Source organism: Artibeus jamaicensis, unplaced genomic scaffold (assembly GCF_021234435.1).
Source record: "Artibeus jamaicensis isolate MK-2021 breed Jamaican fruit bat unplaced genomic scaffold, CSHL_Jam_final contig_452, whole genome shotgun sequence".
NCBI classification, from domain to species: domain Eukaryota; kingdom Metazoa; phylum Chordata; class Mammalia; order Chiroptera; family Phyllostomidae; genus Artibeus; species Artibeus jamaicensis.
Genome location: NW_026521837.1, coordinates 456,414 through 474,634, shown reverse-complemented (window position 1 = coordinate 474,634; position 18,221 = coordinate 456,414). Strand labels below are relative to the sequence as shown.

Here is an 18,221-nt window from a genome sequence, read left to right as displayed (position 1 = left end):
AAATGAGGATAATACTCACCTGGCAGAGTTGTGGGTGATGAGAGAGAACACAGGTAAAGCACTTCTTGTAGTATCAGGCATGTAGTAAATACATCAATGTAGGCCTCAAAAGAAAACTGGAAAAAAAAAAAAAGTCTGGCCAACAGCTAAAGATAAATGTGCAGAGAAGAAATTTGGGAAATGTCACAAATTCAAGGGACAGTCACTACCTCACACTTGTAGGAGGCATTATGTGCTGAGTTTCATATGTTAGAGTACTTAATGCTTCAAGGCTGTGCTAACTAGGTTTTCATGAAACGTTGATAAGGAACTTTTGGAAGTGCTCTTTCTAGCTGTAGGCTAGCCAATGCCCGGGTCAAATTTTTCAGTCAAAAGTAAGATACCTGGGAAACAGCTCTCTGGACAGAGCACATGCGGGCTAATCAGAATTTGTCAAGCTCAAGTAACGAACAAAGTTTTATAAACAAGGTGAAGGAGCAAGCGATGAATGCTCAACTGGAGATTTCAGTTAAGGGTCGAAAGACCTGGCACCACCTGGATGGGTTGTGGAAGAGGGAAACACTGGTGTTCCCAGCGGAGCGCACGTGGAAGTCGGCCCTGGACATCCAGCGCTCCTCCCAAGACGCTCCTCCCCAGGCCTCCTGGGTGTTTGGATGGTGGCCATGCCAAATGGGTGTGGGTGATTTTGAAGGTGGACTTGACTACCACTGAGGGGAAGGATCGCATGCAAGGCAATGGCAGTGAGAGGGCGAGGCGGAGCAGTGGGAGGGTTTCAGGCAGGCGGGGGAGGGTTGCTGGGTGCAGTGGGTGGGGTGAGGCGGGGTGAGCTGGTGGAATAAAAGAGAAAAGGGCGCTGAGGCGTGAGTGGAGGAAGTGCGCCAGGTCTCCTGGCTTGCTGCGCCGCTTGCTGGTGGGACAGCTAGGTGAGCCGGACATGCTGCTGCGCTTGAAGTTGGGGCTGCACCCGCTGCTGCCGCTGCTGCTTCTGCGGCTGCTGGGTGCCTCCTCCCCCAGCGTCCTAGCTGCACCCGCACAAACCAAGGACGCAGTGGAGCTGGACTTTTCCACTGAGCAGCCAGTGCACCTGGTGAGCCCCGCCTTCCTGTCGTTCACCATCGACGCCAACCTGGCCACGGACCCGCGGTTCCTCACCTTCCTGGGGTAAGCGCCGACCTGTGGGTCCCTGTGCCCCTGTGCCCTCTCCTGGCCTCCTGACATGCCTGCCCTCCCTGACAGCTGCTCGCCTCCTCTCCTCTCTTTTGTCTCTTTTGCCACCCGGAAATTCTCTCTCCCTCCCTCCCGCCATTTCTCTCTACCTCTGTCTCTCTCACACCCTCATACAGCTCTTTCCTCCTGACTTCATTCATTCAGTGAGCGCCAACTGAGGGCCAGGTATTAAGGGGAAATTTAGGAAAGAAACTTACCAATTTGCCCAGCAATGCGCCCGGAAGAGGGACCCGGGTAAGTGCAAAGGAAGGGCTGTGAGCGCTTGAATTTGTTAGCACCGTGTAGGACAAATAAGATTGTGGACCATTTAGGCTTCAGTCTCTTAACTTTGTTAAGAAGAGTTTAAAAAAATTTTTTTTGAAAACTCAGTTGGAAAAGACCTCAAAGGAGAATAAGCTTACTTACTCCATCTATATCCTTTAAAATTATACACAAAATATAGTATGTATATTTTAAATAAACTTTTAAAGAGCAATGTTAGGTTCACAGCTAAATTAAGCACAAGGTACAGATTCCCCATATTATACTTTTAAAAAAATCTAAATATAAATAAATGAGACCTGGGAGACTATTTCAGCACCTCAGAGAGCCTTAATAAAAGGATGTCTCCAAGGTGAGGCTACAAAATGTGACGCTGCTTTATTGGCTATAATTTTTTTTCTCATAGGAGAAAGACCAAACCTGGTGCAGGTTCACTGGCCTCTGCCCCAGGGGTGCAAGCTGATCCCAAAACAAAGAGCTACAGGGACAGTTCCAGGTCACCTAGGCCACTCACCTAGGTCATGAGAACCTCCAGAGAAAGCCACAATTCAGCTAAGCCAGACAGCTGGGTATCTTGCCATTGCCAAACACCTACATGCTGTCCTTCCTGTGCCCACACTGTCAGCTGCCATTACTAATTTCAGTCATTTATTCTGCAAATAAAAGCAGGTAGCCTACCTGCTAATAGATTGTTGGTCAGACCACCTTGGCCTCATTCCCAGCCCTGCCAAAGCTGGTTGGCTTAGTTTTTACCTGTTGCTTGGCAACTCCAAGCCTCAATTTCTTCACCTGTAGAATAAAACTTTCTTGCAGGATCGTAATGAGGATTTGATGACATAACAAATAAGTACTTAACACAGTGTTTGACATAGAATGTTCACAGTTTAAGCTAACTACTTCTTGGAAAATGGCAAGTATTTGATAACCATTCACCAGTTCTTGTATCTTTTGATCATAGTTAACGTCCATCTTTCCATCTGTGGCAGGAGAGGGAGAATTTCTTGAGGAGGAGGAGTCCCCATTTTTAGCCCTCTTTCCCAGGGATAGGAATGTGGTACAGGCAGTAGCAGGTTGGGAGACTCTGGATTACTCTGGAGAAACTCTAAAGTATAGGGCTATATATCTGAGGACCCCAAGCTTAGCTTTGGAGGGGCAGGGAGGGATGACAAGGGAAGAGAGGGTGTGCGGTACTTGAGTGAAAACAGAGGGATTAAGTAAATGACTATTTACTGAAATGTTGGAACTCAGTTTCTATTCTGTTGCTGGTGCTGCAGCCCCTGCCCCACCCCTCCCCAAGGAAGGGCATTTGGGCATACCTTCCTGGAGAAACAGGTCCAAAAAAAAAAAAACGTATAGTATGACTTGTGGGGTCCAAATCACCCTGCAGTTAAACTAACCAATTGCCTAGGACCCTCAGCCCCCTACAAACTCAGAACTTCCAGGCTGCCCAACTTAGTGAGGATGATACCTTCTCCTCATCTTAAACCCATCTCTTAATATCCCATAGCACTCTTTCTTCCTCCCTGGCCCCCACCTTTTTGTTAAAGGCTGGAGGATAATGAAAACCAAAAAAGCCTAGCATACAGATAAAACCAAAAAAACCTAGCATACAGATAAAAAGCCTAGCAATAGATAAAACCATTTTTTTTTATTTATAAAACACAGTGTATTCCTGTTTATCTGGGCTTCTCTCCAGGGCTGGCTTCTGGGCACTCTAGATTCCTTCCATAGCAGAGGCTATCTTCCATGCCTGCTCTCCAGAAGCATCTGCAGTCACTCCCATACTATTCCCAGGTGAGGCCTAAAAGGCCACAGCTCAGAGAGACAGGAGCACCCTCTCTTTCTCATTTAAAACCTGCTTCTAAAGCAGGATCTGAGGGTCCACCCCCCCCCCCATGGTTAGCACAGTGCCCAGAGTGGCCTGGCCATCTCAGAAGATAAAACATTTAGCTTCCATCTCAGAATACAACACTAAGCTTGAAAATATTTTTTAAGGCAACAGAGTAAGATATGGACTTAAAAAAGATTGTCTGGAAACAAATTGAGACAGTTGATATAGTGAAAAGAAGCACCAGCCTGACAATAGGAGAATCAGGGTCTAAACCTCTCAGGTACTTTGAAGGAGGCCTAGCAGAAAACAATCAGATGGCATGGCTCTGTTTCCCATGATGGCAGATTTTTTTCTTTCACATTTGCAGTTAGAAAACATAGAGTACACAGAATGTAAATGCCAATGATAGAACAATATAGAATTTTAAAGGACGATCTTTTCAATTTGCCTTTTCCCAAGAGGTAACTAATCAACAACCCAATCAAAAACCTCCTAAGCCTGACTCTGTGTGGAGCTCTCAAGAGGCCATGGCCCTTAAAGATGGGAGGGATGGGAGAGCTGAAACCAGCACCGCTCAATAGGCATAGAATGTGAGCCTCATCTGCGAGCTCCATGTATAATTTTAAATTTTCTAGTAGCCATGTTAAAAAGAGGTAAAAAGAACCCAGTGAAATTAATTTTAATAATGTATTTTATTTAAATAAAATATTATTTTAACATGCACTTAATATAAAAATATTAATAAGCTATTTCACATTTGTTTTCAAACCAAGTCTTCAAAATCTGGTATATATTTTATACTCGCAGACCATCTCAAATTCAGTCTAGCTACACTCAGGCACTCAACCACTGGTGGCTAGTGGTTACCACATTAGATGGTGCAGTCCCTGTTTCAATCAAGCATGATTCACTAGTACAAGGTAAAAACTGAGCTCTGAGTCAGTGACAGAGATGCTGAAACTACAGAGGAGTACTGTGGTGCTAAACAGTGATAGCAATAACAGTTGTGCTTACTTTTCATAAGGATTTGCTTATTTGCCTTCGGCAAAGTTCATCACTTTTTGCCAATTTGATAAATATTTATTAATAATAACTTTTGATAATCAGATTCCTGTATTTCCACTCACAAAGTTGCTGTCAATATTTGGAAAAGCACTTATTATCAATCTCAAGTGCAAGCATTTTTAAGTATATTTTATTGATTATGCTATTACAGTTGTCCCACTTTTTTCCTCTCATTTATCCTTCTCCACCCTGCACACCCCATCCCTCCAAAAGTTCTCTCCTTTAGTTCATGTCCATGGATCATACATACAAGTTCTTTGGCTTCTCCATTCCCTGTACTATTCCTTTTTTTTTTTTTTTTAATGTATGAACAGTTTATTTTATTGTTGTTCAAGTACAGTTTTCTGCATTTTCCCTGCACCCCTCCCCACCACCCCAGCCCTCCCGCCTTGTTGTTGTCCATATGTCCTTTATAATTCTTCCTGTAAACCCTTCCCCCTTTCCCTTCTTTATCCCCTCCCCTCTCCCCTCTGATCACTATCAGCCTGTTCTCAATTTCAATGTCTTTGGCTATACTTTGCTTGCTTGTTTGTTTTGTTGATTAGGTTCCTGTTAATAATGAGATCATTCCCTATATTATTCTTAACCTCCCTGTCTATTTTGTGCCTGGCAATTATGTTTCTTATTCCCTGTAACTTTCCCCCCATTTTCCCCCTTCCTACTCCCTGCTCATAACCTTCCATATCTGTGATCTCCATATCTGTGATTCTCTTCCTGTTTTGGTTGTTTGCTTAGTTTGTTTTGTTTTTGCCTTTGCTTTTTCATAGGTTCAGTTGTCGATAGTTGTTTGTCGTCATTTTATTGTTCATAGTTTTTACCTTCTTTTTCTTAGATAAGTCCCTTTAACATTTCATATAATAAGGGCTTGGTGATGATGAACTCCGTGAACTTGACCTTATCTGAGAAGCACTTTATCTGCCCTTCCATTCTAAATGACAGCTTTGCTGAATAGAATAATCTTGGCTGTAGGTCCTTGCCTTTCATGATTTTGAGTAATACTTCCCAGCCTCTTCTTTCCTGTAAGGTTTCCTTTAAGAAACCTTTCCTTTAAGAAGGTTGCCTGTAAGAAATCATCTGATAGTCTTATGGGACTCCTTTGTAGGTAACTCTCTCCTTTCCTTTTGCTGCTTCTAGGATTCTTTCCTTCATTTTAATCATGGGTAATTTAATTATGATGTGCCTTGGTGTGTTCCTCCTTGGGTCTAACTTCTTTGGGATTCTTTGAACTTCCTGGATGTGCATGTCTATTTCCTTGCCAACTTGGGGAAGTTTTCCTTCATTATTTTTTCAAATAAGTTTTCAGTGCTCTTCCTCTTCTCCTTCTGGCACTCCTATGATTCGGATGTTGAAATATTTAAAGTTGTTCCAGAAGTTCCTAAGAGAAATCATTTTTATGATTTCTTGTTTCTTCATTCTGTTCCAGTTGAATGTTTATTTCTGCCTTCTGTTCCAAATCATTTATTTGAGTCCTGGTTTTCTTCACTTCACTGTTAGTTCCCTGTATATTTTTCTTTCTTTCACTTTGTATAGACTTTATTTCTTCCTTTATTTTGCAGCCATACTCAATAATTTCTGTGAGCATCCTGATTACCATTGTTTTGAACTCTGTACAAGATATGTTGGCTTTCTCCTCATCACTTAGTTCTTTTTCTGGAGTTTTTATCCGTTCTTTCTTTGGGGCCATATGTCTTTGTCTCAGCACACATGTTACATAGTAAGGGGCAGAGCCTTAGGTATTCACCAGGTCAGGGCAACCCACGTCACTGTGTTGTGAAACTGTATGTGGGGAAGGGATCAGACAGGAACAATGCTGCTTGCTCAGCCTTTACCCCAATTTCAGTCATTTTCTCTGATACCCATAAGCAAATTGAACCCTCCTGGTGCTGATTCCAGGTGGGTGGTTTTGTGTACCTTGTAGTACCCCATGGGTCCCTCCAATAGACTCTCCTATAAGACTGGGAGTTTCTCCCACCACCACAATGCCCACAGGTTTTTAAAGTCATGGGTTTTGAGGCTTTATTTCCCTGTGCTGGAACTTGGGTTGTGTAGTCTGTCTCGTTCTCCAGTTGTTCCTCCCAGTTTATGGGCATTGTGTGTAAATGTGGGACCACCTGGTCTTCCAGGCACCACCACACTGCCTTACCTGCTCAGTACACCAGCCACTGCTTTGCCACCCATTCTTTCTACCCTGGCTGCCCAACCCCACCCCTCCTACCAGTCCAGATGAATGTTTCTTCTTTAACTCCTTGGTTGTCAGACTTCTACAGAGTTTGATTTTCTGGAAGTTTTGGTTGCTTTTTGGTTTTAAATTGGCTGTTGTCCTTCTTTTGGTTGTATGAGGAAACGAAGCGTATCTACCCATGTGTCCATCTTGGCTGGAAGTCACAAGGTTTAACTGATGTTGGAAAGGGCTATAGGCCCTCTATGTACCTGTTGCTGACAGAAAAAAAAAACAAAGACAGAGAACCGAAAACAATCAAAGTCCATAGCCATGCATAGACTCACATTTTCTGACTTCTGAGAATGTCAGAAAATGTCAGACTTACATTTTCTGCCCCTGATTGAGTGCTCATTCCTCTCTTCCCTCACACCTTCCACTGAGTTCCCTGGAGCCCTTTGGGTGCCAACCCTGTTGTTCCATCCTCCTCACAAATAGTCCTGCTACCTTCCTGCCCTAGCAGAGCTGGACTCTTCTTTGAAGACCCAGTAGAGAAGTAGATATGATTCCTTCTCTGAAGTAGCCTTTTGGTATAGTAGCCTTGTGGCAATCTCTCATACCACAGTCCTTCTCCCATCACCCAGTGCAGCTTCTAGTCAGCTGCCACTAGTTTTGTTTGTTTGTTTTTAAATTCCAGAGAAAGAGGAAGGGAGAGAGAGAAAAACATCAAAGTGAAAGAAACACTGATCTGTTGCTTTTCATATGTGCCCCAACCTGGGACCAAAACTGTGACCTAGGCATGTGCCTTGACCAGGAATTGAATCCATGACTTTGCAGTTTACAAGACAATGCTGCAACCAACTGAGCCACACTGGGCAGGGCAGTACCCATCAATTTGAATTCCAGAGTGCTGTGGTTTAGGTCCTTATTGTCTTGGTATCTTGGGAAAATTACTTAGTCTCCTTTTCTTCAGGTTCCCTGTCTATAAAATGCAGATAATAAGGACATCACCTCACTGGGTTGTTTTGGGATTAAATGAAATAATTTATGTCAAGTGCCCCAAACGTTCAGTCTACACTAACTTGGTGCATGCTAAAGATGACTGTCATGACTCCACTTGAGGTTCACTGTCTGCATGTCTGGCTCACATCCTCTCCTCCTTGTCACCACACTCTGCTCCCCTCTCAACTCACTTTTTATTAATGGAAGACAGGCCACTGATTTCAGTCCCCTCTCCCACATCCCTCAGTTTCTTCTCCCACATCCCACCATCATCCTGGATGACTTCAGGTGCCTTCAGATGCCCTCTATTTCTTCACACCCATATTTTCTTTAAGAGAGAGTGAAAAAAAACATCAATTTTCTTTGTTCCACTCATTTATGCATTCACTGATTGGGTCTTGTATGTGCCCTGACTGGAGATCTAACCCACAGCCTTGGTGTATCAGGTCAATGCTCTAACCAACTGAGCTACGTGGCCAGGGCTAAAATAATCTTCATTCAGTGTTGTACTGGAACCAGCTTTTATCAGCTTATGAAAGTGTGCATCTCTTTTCAACTGTACTAGTGACATCAACCCTGACAGCTTGAAATCAGCCCTAATGGGAATATTTACATTATGGAGATGGGCAAACACTGAAAAATAAGTCACTTTTTCTCAAGGAGCCAGCTTACTAGCACACACTGCTTTACTCTGCTTCAACTGTCTAATGTCATGGCTATTGCTTTCACTTTTCATCCCTTTCAATATCTAAAATCTTAAAACTTCTCATGCTTGGACTCTGCTCCTCACTCTCTTAGCTCTTTCACTCTGTAGATTTCACCATAGCTATTTTTTTAAGTACCTTCACTGAGCAGCCTCCTCCTGTCTCTGCTTATTCTATATCTGACTTTGGCTTCTTGATTTATCACATGAATAGCTAGGATGATAACATCCACAAACCCTAGCCCCATTGTTCCTGCTAAAACCCCAAACCTAGCTTAATCTAACTATATTTTCTTTCTTTGGAATCTATAGGATGGCCATAAAGTCTAGAAATGGAAAAATATTAACTAATCGTGAATTATAATGCATATTAATAAGCCACCTTTATGTAATTACCAGTCTCATTGGCCACCCTGTATAGCTGAGCTCTGGAGTTCTTGGGGGTGGAGGGGACTCTTCCAGCCACAAGGATTGATGTTGTACTGTAAAGCTGTGGCCCCAACACTTACTCATCCCTTAGTGCTACTTCTTAACTCTTCACTTCCCTGATTCTCTCATTTTCCACTTCCTTCAAAATTCTGAGCATAGCTCCATCTCATAACTCTTAGCCTTAGAAATGATCATTTATTTTTCTCAAAGAAAATGAAGTCAGTATATAGGAGCTTCCTTTTCTTCCTGCCATAAAACCTACCAACATACCATGGCTATGTCCAGCTTTCTTCCCTTGTCTGTTCTTAGACCAGTTCTTATAGCTCTGCTCTGAATCCTGCCCCCACCTGCCTCCCCAAGGACTTGGCTCTATCAGTCATCTCTTCTTTTTCCTGCATCTTTAACCTCTTTGCTTTTATTGGATCCTCCCTTTCAGCATAGAACATCGTCAAGCCTTTCTCATCTCAGACTCCTCTCTGCACATGTGCCTCAGCAGTAACTGCCCTCACTCTCCTCCCCTTTGCAGCCTTCCTTACTGCCCGTTCCCTACTGTCCCACTCTCATGATGTGCCCATCAGTACATTACAATATCAATTTCTCCAACATCAATAACCTTCTTTTATTGCAAAATCCAATGAACAACTTTCAATCCTTATCTTTTTGGTCTCTGTCATGGGTTACATTTTTGGGGGTCCTCCCAAATTTATATGTTGAAGTCCTAACCCTTCATACCTCAGTATGTGACCATATTTGGAAATAGTGTCACTGTAAACTCAATTAGTTGAGAACTGGTCATACTGCAGTGGAGCAGGCTGTAATCCAATATGACTGATGTCCTTATTAAAAGGGGAAATTTGGAGACATGCACACAGAAAGAATGCCATGTGAAGATTAGATTTATGCTACTATAAGGGGCTACCAGGAACGATGAGAGAGGGCTGGCAACAGGCCCTTCCCCAGTTAACTTCAGAGGGAGCATGGCCTTGCCAACACCTTAACTTCAGATTTCTAACCTCCAGAACTATAAGACAATAAGTACCCCTTGTTTAAAACGCCTAGTTTGTGGTACATTGTTACTGCAGCCCTAGCAAACTGTTGTGAGGATTTAGCAAGGTTGATCATTGAAACACTTTTTCACTCCTTTGGGTCTGTATCACATCCATTTCTGAGGGTTTCCCCACTTCTCTAACTGTTCTTCTCCATCTTTTTCTCTAGCTTGTCCTAAATGTTGATGTTCCTCTGCCCTTTTCATTTTGTTACCAAACAAGAGGTCCAGGGTGGGGGGCAATATTTGGCCCACCTAGGGATGCCAAAAACTGCTACAGAACAGAGGCCCCTCCCAAGGACAGAATACTAATATCTACTGGGCTCTTCTGTCCACCACCAATTGGAAAGACATCTCTCAGTGCCAGAGATTTGTGAAAAGGAAACAAAAATGTTTATTTAACGCTATTCAGGCCTAATGCCTCCACTAAAATATCATAGTCCTTTAGGGCATACTCCTACACCCGCACAGCTCCTGCTTCCCCCACTGTCCCAACTCCAGGCAATGTAAATCAGGAAAAGAGCACACGTCTGTTTTTCAGGCCTCTGGTATCATCAGCTTTGTCAGGCAGGATCTCTAGTTAATCCAAAGTACTGTGGTACCCTCTCATGGTCCATTGGCAAGAGTTCTTTGTACCCAGTTCCAGTCAAGTCTCTTCTGCTTTCCAGGCCATGCAGCCAAAGGAAGCATCCCAAAGCCTTGTGGGCCTCTTCTACCAAAGCTGCAGGGGTCCGCACTCCACCAAAAGCATGTGTCTTTCTTCTTCACCTGGCTGCAGGGATCTCCATTCTGGCAAAGCTGCGTGGTTTTCCCTTTCACCTAGGAAAGAGGGGGTCTGCACTCTGCTGAAACTGCATGGCTCTCCCCTACATGACTGCAGGGGTCCTCACTCTGCCCCAAACTGTGTGGCTCTCCCTTCAATGGCTGCCACGTCTCTTCCAAGCTCTCACACAGGCGCTGTCACTCAGGGGAGCAGCCCCTAGTTACATCCTGGGTAGAAGCTACTCCCTTCTCCCTGGCTCAAAACTTGGCCACGGCTATTTAACATATCTGTGAAACCAGTCAAAGGTTATAGATATGTTAAATAATCATTCCAGAGGTTAGCTGCAAAACTGTGGCTATGCAAAACAGCTCTCAATAGCCCTGGCTCTATTTGTCCCTTCCCCCAACTCACACCTGTGGGGGGAAGGGGTGAGGACATCTTATATGTCTCTCCAATATTCCTATACACTTCAAATTCTGGACACCATTCCAAATCTTTTTTTGCCCCCCCCCCCTTGGCTGCACCCTGTATCAATTTCACATAGTATCCTGAGTATTCTTACCCACTTCTGTGGCTTGAGTTACTATTCATGCAGTGTTATGCTAGGAAATATTTCACAACTGCCTCTCCAGGAGGAGAAACTGCTGCAGGCTTTTAAAAAAATTCCTATGTTATAAATAGTCCCACCATGGCTGATCACAAACTGTCAACAGCTTGACAACTGATTCTCAAACTTAACAATTGGCTTTCACAAGCTGGTACTAGCCAGTACAAGCTGGCTCCAGCACACCTTGGCTTTTGTGTCAGACATAAGCAACTTATTTTCACACATAAGGTAATATAAAAATATCTTCCGACACTTCTTTCCTCTAACAAACTGCTCCAGAAATGGAATATCTGCAGCCATGTTTATGTATCCTTTTGTTATTTCCATGTCACCGTGCTGTGGTGGTTTTTTTCTCCTTTCTTTTTCCTGTATATGATGAAAATATCTTTGATCAGTTTTGTTTTTGTGACATGTTTTGTGGCTGTTTCAATCTGTTTTTTTGTCACAGGACATCAATATTGTATTCTCAAAACAAGAAAATGTTCCATTGCAAAGGAAACAGACAAAAAGATCCTGAATACCAATGCGTCCAAACATGTGATTTCTCTTACTTGGCAGGAACCATAGTACTGGGTTTTAATTTTGTCCAGAAAACAGCCATTGTCTGGCCCCACTTGCCCTTTCAGCAAGCTGGACCCATCGTTCATTCACTTAACAAATACTTACTACATATAAGCTGTGTGCCAGGTGCTTCCCTAGATGCTTTTCTAGGCACAGTGGAAATTCTGATGAGCCACACATGTAAGGTCCCTGCATTCACACAGCTGACATTAAGGATGGGTCTTAGATAGATAGTAAAACAAGGAAACAAAGAAGGAAACTAATTTTAGAGAGCAGTGAATGCTGTGAAAGTAATAACGGCAGAGTAACATGACAGAGTGACCCAAGGTGGTAGAGTCACTACTACTTGGACCTAGGCTCTGGTACTCATGCATCTGACCCTGGCTGTGCAGATATATGTCTTGTGACAGTGCCTTCTACCTGGTGCTAGTTTTCCCTCCACTTCCCAGAAAGCCCCAACCTCTCCCCAGCTTACAAATACCAGCTACACAGATTTAAATGAGCTTCCTCTATCATTAAACACAATCAAAATATCAAGGACTAGAATCAGTGCTTGGGGGAAGGCTGCGGAATAGGGTCAGCCTGGAGTGACTCTGAGGAAGTTCCTTGCATCAGTTTTAGGGCCCTGTCTCCACACCTGTGGGCTGGGGTTACTGGTCACTGACTCTTAGACTGAGGACTCTCCTTTCTATACCTCACCTCTATGTCTTCTGAACTCCAGACACACACGTGCAAGGGCCTGATGGAAATGTGTTTCAGTCTGCTGAAAAGGTAAGTGTTCTATTGGCATCTCAAATTCTGCAAAACCTAGTTCCCCTGACTTTTATCCCCAACTTCAATCTATCACCTACTCTTCATCTCAACAAATGATATTACCTTCTTCCAAGATGTGTCCCAGGGGTAATGCTTGACTCTTCTCCAATATTGAATAAGCACCAAATCTAGTATTTCTTCCTCCATATGTATATTGAATTACCCTCTTCTCTCCATTCCCTCTGCTGTTACCTTACCTCAGCCCATTACATTCTGTCTACATTAACCATATTCTTGGTCCTTCTGTCCAGCTATTTCCACCGTAGCCTCAGATTCTTTTCTAAAAGAAAAATCTAATGAAGACACTGTACTGCTTTAAATCCTTCCATGGCTACCCATTGCTCTCACATAAAGTTGAAACTTTTAGACATGGTGGCCTACAGGCCTGCAGTGATATGGGCTTGCTCCTTGCCTATTAACCTCTCCCAGCAACTCCCTGGCTCCAGTGTCTATGCTCCATTTGTCAGCTCTTCAGTGGTGTTGTATGTTCTTCTGCCCCTGGTTATTGCAGACTTTCCCCAACATCTGAAACACTTCTTCAGTCCCACTTCAGTATCTCTGATCTGGATAAGATATATTTCTTTTGAATGTCTAAAAGTAAAGCCAGTTCCCCTGGAAAACCTCTAACCCTTACCCCCAGCCCAAAGTCTGGGTTAGGATCCCTTGTATGTTCTTATTGCCTGTTTACTTGTTTGTCTATATCTAGGCTATTGATTACATGAGAACAGCAGCTATTTCTGTCTTGTTTGCCATTGTACCTCCCAAACTAGCATAACGCCTGGCACAAAGTGGGCCTGCAATGAATACTTATTGAATAAATTAATGGATGGCTATATTTCCTTTAAGTATCTTAGTTTCTTTACCTATTCTTAAAAAAACAGAAACACACACACAAAACCACCCTGTATAAATTAAAATATGTACTTATTATGAAAACTGGTAAAATACAAAAAAGCAATAGAAAAAAAAGTCTATCATCCATCTCATCACAAAATAATAGTCATTGTTATCTCATTCTTATATATATTTTTTCATTGTTGAAATTACATTGTGTCTACAGTTGTTTGTCTTATTGTGGTAAAGTATACCAAACATAAAACTTAGTATTTTAAAATGTGCAGTTTACATTGGCAGAAAAATCTCAGATATTTCACACAGCAAGTTTTTACTGATGTGTCCCCTAGAGCAAGGAATATAAAGGAAAGAATAAACAAATGGGATCTCATCAAAATTAAAAGCTTCTCTGTGGCTAAAGAAAACACTATTAAAATAAAAAGAGAACCAACTGTATGAGAAAACATATTTGCCAATGATACCTCAGACAAAGGTTTAATCTCCAAAATATACAAAGAACTCACACAACTTCACTCTAAGAAGACAACTAACCCAATTAAAAAATGGAAAAAGGACTTGAACAGACACTTCTCCAAGGAGAACATACAGAGGATCCAGAGATACATGAAAAGATGCTCAATATTGCTAGCTATCAGAGAGATGCAAATTAAAACCACAATGAGATACCACTTTACACCAGTCAGGATGGCTATCATAAACAAAGCAACAAACAACAAATGTTGGAGAGGTTGTGGGGAAAAGGAGTCCCTAGTTCACTGTTGGTGGGATTGCAGTCTGATACAACCATTATGGAAAACAGTATGGAATTTTCTAAGAACACTAAAAATGGACCTGCCTTTGATCCAGCAATTCCACTGCTGGGATTATATCCTAAGAACCCTAAAACACCAATCCAAAAGAACCTATGCACCCCGATGTTCATAGCAGCACAATTTATGATAGCTAAGAGCTGGAAGCAACCTAGGTGCCCGTCAGTAAATGAATGGATCAAAAAATTGTGGTACATATACACAATGGACCTCTATGCAGAAAAAAGACAGAAGGAGCTCCTACCCTTTGCAACAGCATGGATGGAACTGGAAAGCATTATGCTGAGTGAAATAATCCAGGCAGTGAAAGACAAATACCATATGATCTCACCTTTAACAGGAAGCTAAACAACAAAACAAATAAGCAAAATAAAAACAAAGACACTGAAATAGAGAACAGGGGGACAGCAACCAGAGGGGAGAGGGGAGGGAATTTCAGGGGAAAAAGGGGAGGGATTTAGAGGAACTAGAATAAAGGACACATGGACAACAGCTAAGGGGGGTGGAAATGGGAGGGAGGTGGGGAGCACAGGGTGGGGGGTTTGGGAAGGGAGTAAAAGGCAGAAAACTGTACTTGAAAAATAATTTAAAAAAATAAATAAAGTGTGCAGTTCACTGGCATTAAGTATGTCCACATAGTTTTACAATCACCGCCACCACCCGTCTTAGAATTTTTGTCTTCCCAAACTGAAACTCTGGGCCCATTACACAGTAGTGCTCTATTTCCCCTCTCTACAGTTTATTTTTGTTTGGGATTGTAGCAAAGTGGAATTGGCTGTCTTCAGAATCCTCACTTAGTCCACGTGAGCACTTCCATTTATTTTCTAGGGATTTTGAGGATCCTATGGTAGATACAATCCTTCCTAGAGTCCTGGTGCTGTCAGGTGTTTGTCAGGGCAAGTTCCAAGTGAATGACACATTTCTGCAATCTCACTTTGTACTGTACTTCCTCATGCCAGGACCCATATGTGTAGGCATCCATGAAAATATTTTAAGTTCTATTAAGATCCAGAGAAAATGAATTTTTAAGTCAAAGAAAATGTTTTAATATACAATATTAGTATATTTGCCTTTAAATAAATAAACAGAATTATAAAATATGATTTAAAATGTACTTTATGGAGGAAGAAGCTCATGAAGAAAGAAGTGCCTACATAATACAGTAAAAAGCTCTCAAATTACAAATAAAAAAAACCCAATGAAGTAGAATCACTGAAGCTTTTAATGCAGGTGGTTTATCCTTTGGTCAATTTCCATCTCTTAATAAAGAAATCTTTCAAAATATTAACTATATGTAATTAAGCAGGAGTACATCTTAAAATTTCAAATTTTAGGTTAGGTCTTTAATTCCTAGGATGTTTGAAGTTTTAGCTCCCCATTGCTCTCACATATCTAACCTCACAATTAGATATTTTTCCTAGAATTATTTTTTGATTTGAAATAAATCCAGATGTAAACTAAAAACAGGCCAATCTGATAACTACGCAGCATTGATCTTATGTATTTAAAGGGTATTCCAGAAAGCAGTGTGGCCAGGAACACAGGTGTGAGACTTTAAAAATGTAGGTCAGGGGTCTTTGTCACCTGGGTTTTCTGTTTTCTTAGTTTTGGTCACTTAAAGATTTATGACATCATTTTTCTGAGGGAAAGTATTATAAATCATTCCAATTCCATTCTATAGCACTTAATACCATTCTGAGCATTTAATAAGCATCTGTTAGGAACATTTTTAGCTTGATGAGATATGCATTTAGAATTGCTCAAATTGGAGGTATCAATGGTAGGAATTGGAATTCTTTTATGTAATTCTAAGTTATTTGACTTAAATTTAAAAGGATGGTTTTCCTTGGGAAGGGGATGGTTAGGGAAAGAAGGAAAAATCCTATTATTCATAAACTTCTCTGGGAAAATAAATTTTGAAGACAGTCTGTTTTTGAAAAAAACACAAAGTCACCTGTTCTGTGCTTTACACTCTCTTTCTCTTTTCCTCCAACAATCATAAATGATTATGTTTTTTTGAAAGTACTGAATGCTATCCTACTTGTCAAGTTAAAAATATAAGCTTTGGCCAGAGTCAGAGCTCCAAGCTGCCTGCAGGTGCCTGGAAGGGCAGCCTTGCAATTAGAAAGGCTCAGAGAGAGATGATTCACCCCCTGCAGCAGTATGACCTCTCCCTCCAAGCCCTGTCCAACTAGATACCGAGAAACAGGTCCACCAAGAGAGAAGGGAATAAACATGTTTGATTGGATTGCCCTGGGAAAAATCATTTTAATTTCTTGCTTGTCTTCTTAACAGTTCTCCAAAGCTTCGTACTTTGGCCAGAGGTTTGTCTCCTGCGTACCTGAGATTTGGTGGCTCCAAGACAGACTTTCTCATTTTTGATCCCAAGAAGGAGCCAAGCTTTGAAGAGAGAAGTTACTGGCAATCTCAGCTTAACCAGGGTAAACCTTTTTAAAGATTAACCATATATTTTCATTAACTTGAGTAAGTCCTGGACATTCAATAAGAGAGTCAGGGCTCCTGACTGATCAGTGGAGGCACCCACATAAAAGAAGGAAGCAGTGGGCAGGTTTCCTCCTTCTGATGTTTTCATGAAATGTGACACCTTACAAAAAAAGGTGTGCTTGGGCACAAATGAGAGTTAGTTGTGTGTAAATAGAACAATGATAGCAGCCGAAAGGCAGAACTATTTAGAGGGAGCATTTCCGGCCGAAGGCACAGCAATGGATTTGAAACCATTTTATTCCAGAAATAGAATGTGGATGAAAGTTATGGGAAAAGGACGTGAGATATACTCTGCATTTAAAATAGACTTTAAGACTTAACTTATAGGACAGTGGTTCTCAAACTTTGTTGACTATGCTATCTGGAATGACTTTGGATATTTGGATAACTGAGCTCCAACCTTGGTTCCAAGTTTAGCGAATTTCTCAGGTACTGTATTTTGCTGTGTAGAATGCGCCCCCACATTTTTAGTACAAACTTGCAGGAAAAATCTTTTGTTTTAATTTTTAATTCAATTTTTGTTTATTTATATTTAGATAACTTGGTTTTTGTATTGTAAAGGAATTTTAGCATTTAGATTTGAACATATGGATATCATTATTGCTTTCTAGAGTTACAGTTTTAATGCATAAGCATAAATAAAAGAATTAAAAACATTTACATAGATACAGAATTAGTATTTTCCATGTAAAATGTGCATCCTTATTTTTCCCTAAAAAATCTGGGCAAAAGGGTGCACATTATATATGGCAAAATTTATAATATATATGGTAATTCTGGTATGGAAAGTCTGTTGGGTTCACCTGAGAAACCTGCCCTGGGAAGCCACGAGAATTTGCAACGTGTTTTTCATTAAGTGCTATACAGGCATCAAATGGAAGCTGAATCATTATCTTAATAATTATAAAAATATGTACTTTATTGAAAAATATATGTATAATGTATATATTAATGAATAATATTTCATTTTTCACATAGTACATATTTTTCTGCTGTTTATTTTCTTCAGTTAGCAAGTATTTAGAATAGTTGCCCCATAGTTGGGTCAAAATCGACAGAATAGTAATTAGAAAAAAATTTTTAAAGCAGGAGAGTTCTCTTGGAACAATGCTTTGGAATAGTTTATGTTTAGACTTGGCCCTTTCCCACCAGTTATAATGTGTTCAGAAGGTCTCATAAGTTTAGACCAGAAACTTTCCTTTGCTCATCAATATTCTTCATTCTGTTTGGGGTCAGGGGAGTGGGGGGCACGGGAATTATCCAAATGCCTCTGAAACATCCTTTGTGAGGGTAAGGATGGAAAAGGCACTGGCTGCCAGAAAGCCAGAGTGTGCAACTTCCCAGAAAGGAAGTCATTGGTGGGTCAGCCAACCCTGGCAGCAAGTGCCTGGCAGCCCTGTTGTCTTGTGATAAAGAAGCACAGTCTGCCTGAAAGGACACTGGTGGGTTTTCCAAGTGCACGTGTTGTGGTCTTAGAAGCTTTGAAGATACCAAATTTGGAAGGAAAGAAGTCAACATTTGCTGTCCTACCATTATGGCAAGAAGATATTGCCACAGATCAGATATAGTCCATGTAAAGCAAATTTC

The 18,221-nt window shown here is 41.5% G+C and overlaps 1 protein-coding gene across 1 annotated transcript in view; it reads left to right on the top strand.

Moving 5' to 3' along the window:
- Nucleotides 1–838: 838 nt before the first annotated feature.
- The window catches only part of HPSE (heparanase), a 53,166-nt gene continuing 35,783 nt past the window's right edge, over nt 839–18,221 (top strand). Inside the window, exons 1-2 of the mRNA XM_037152573.2 lie at nt 839–1,161; nt 16,425–16,570. Coding sequence (XP_037008468.2) covers nt 935–1,161; nt 16,425–16,570 — 373 coding nt within the window. The 5' untranslated portion in view covers nt 839–934. The remainder of the gene's footprint in view (nt 1,162–16,424; nt 16,571–18,221) is intronic.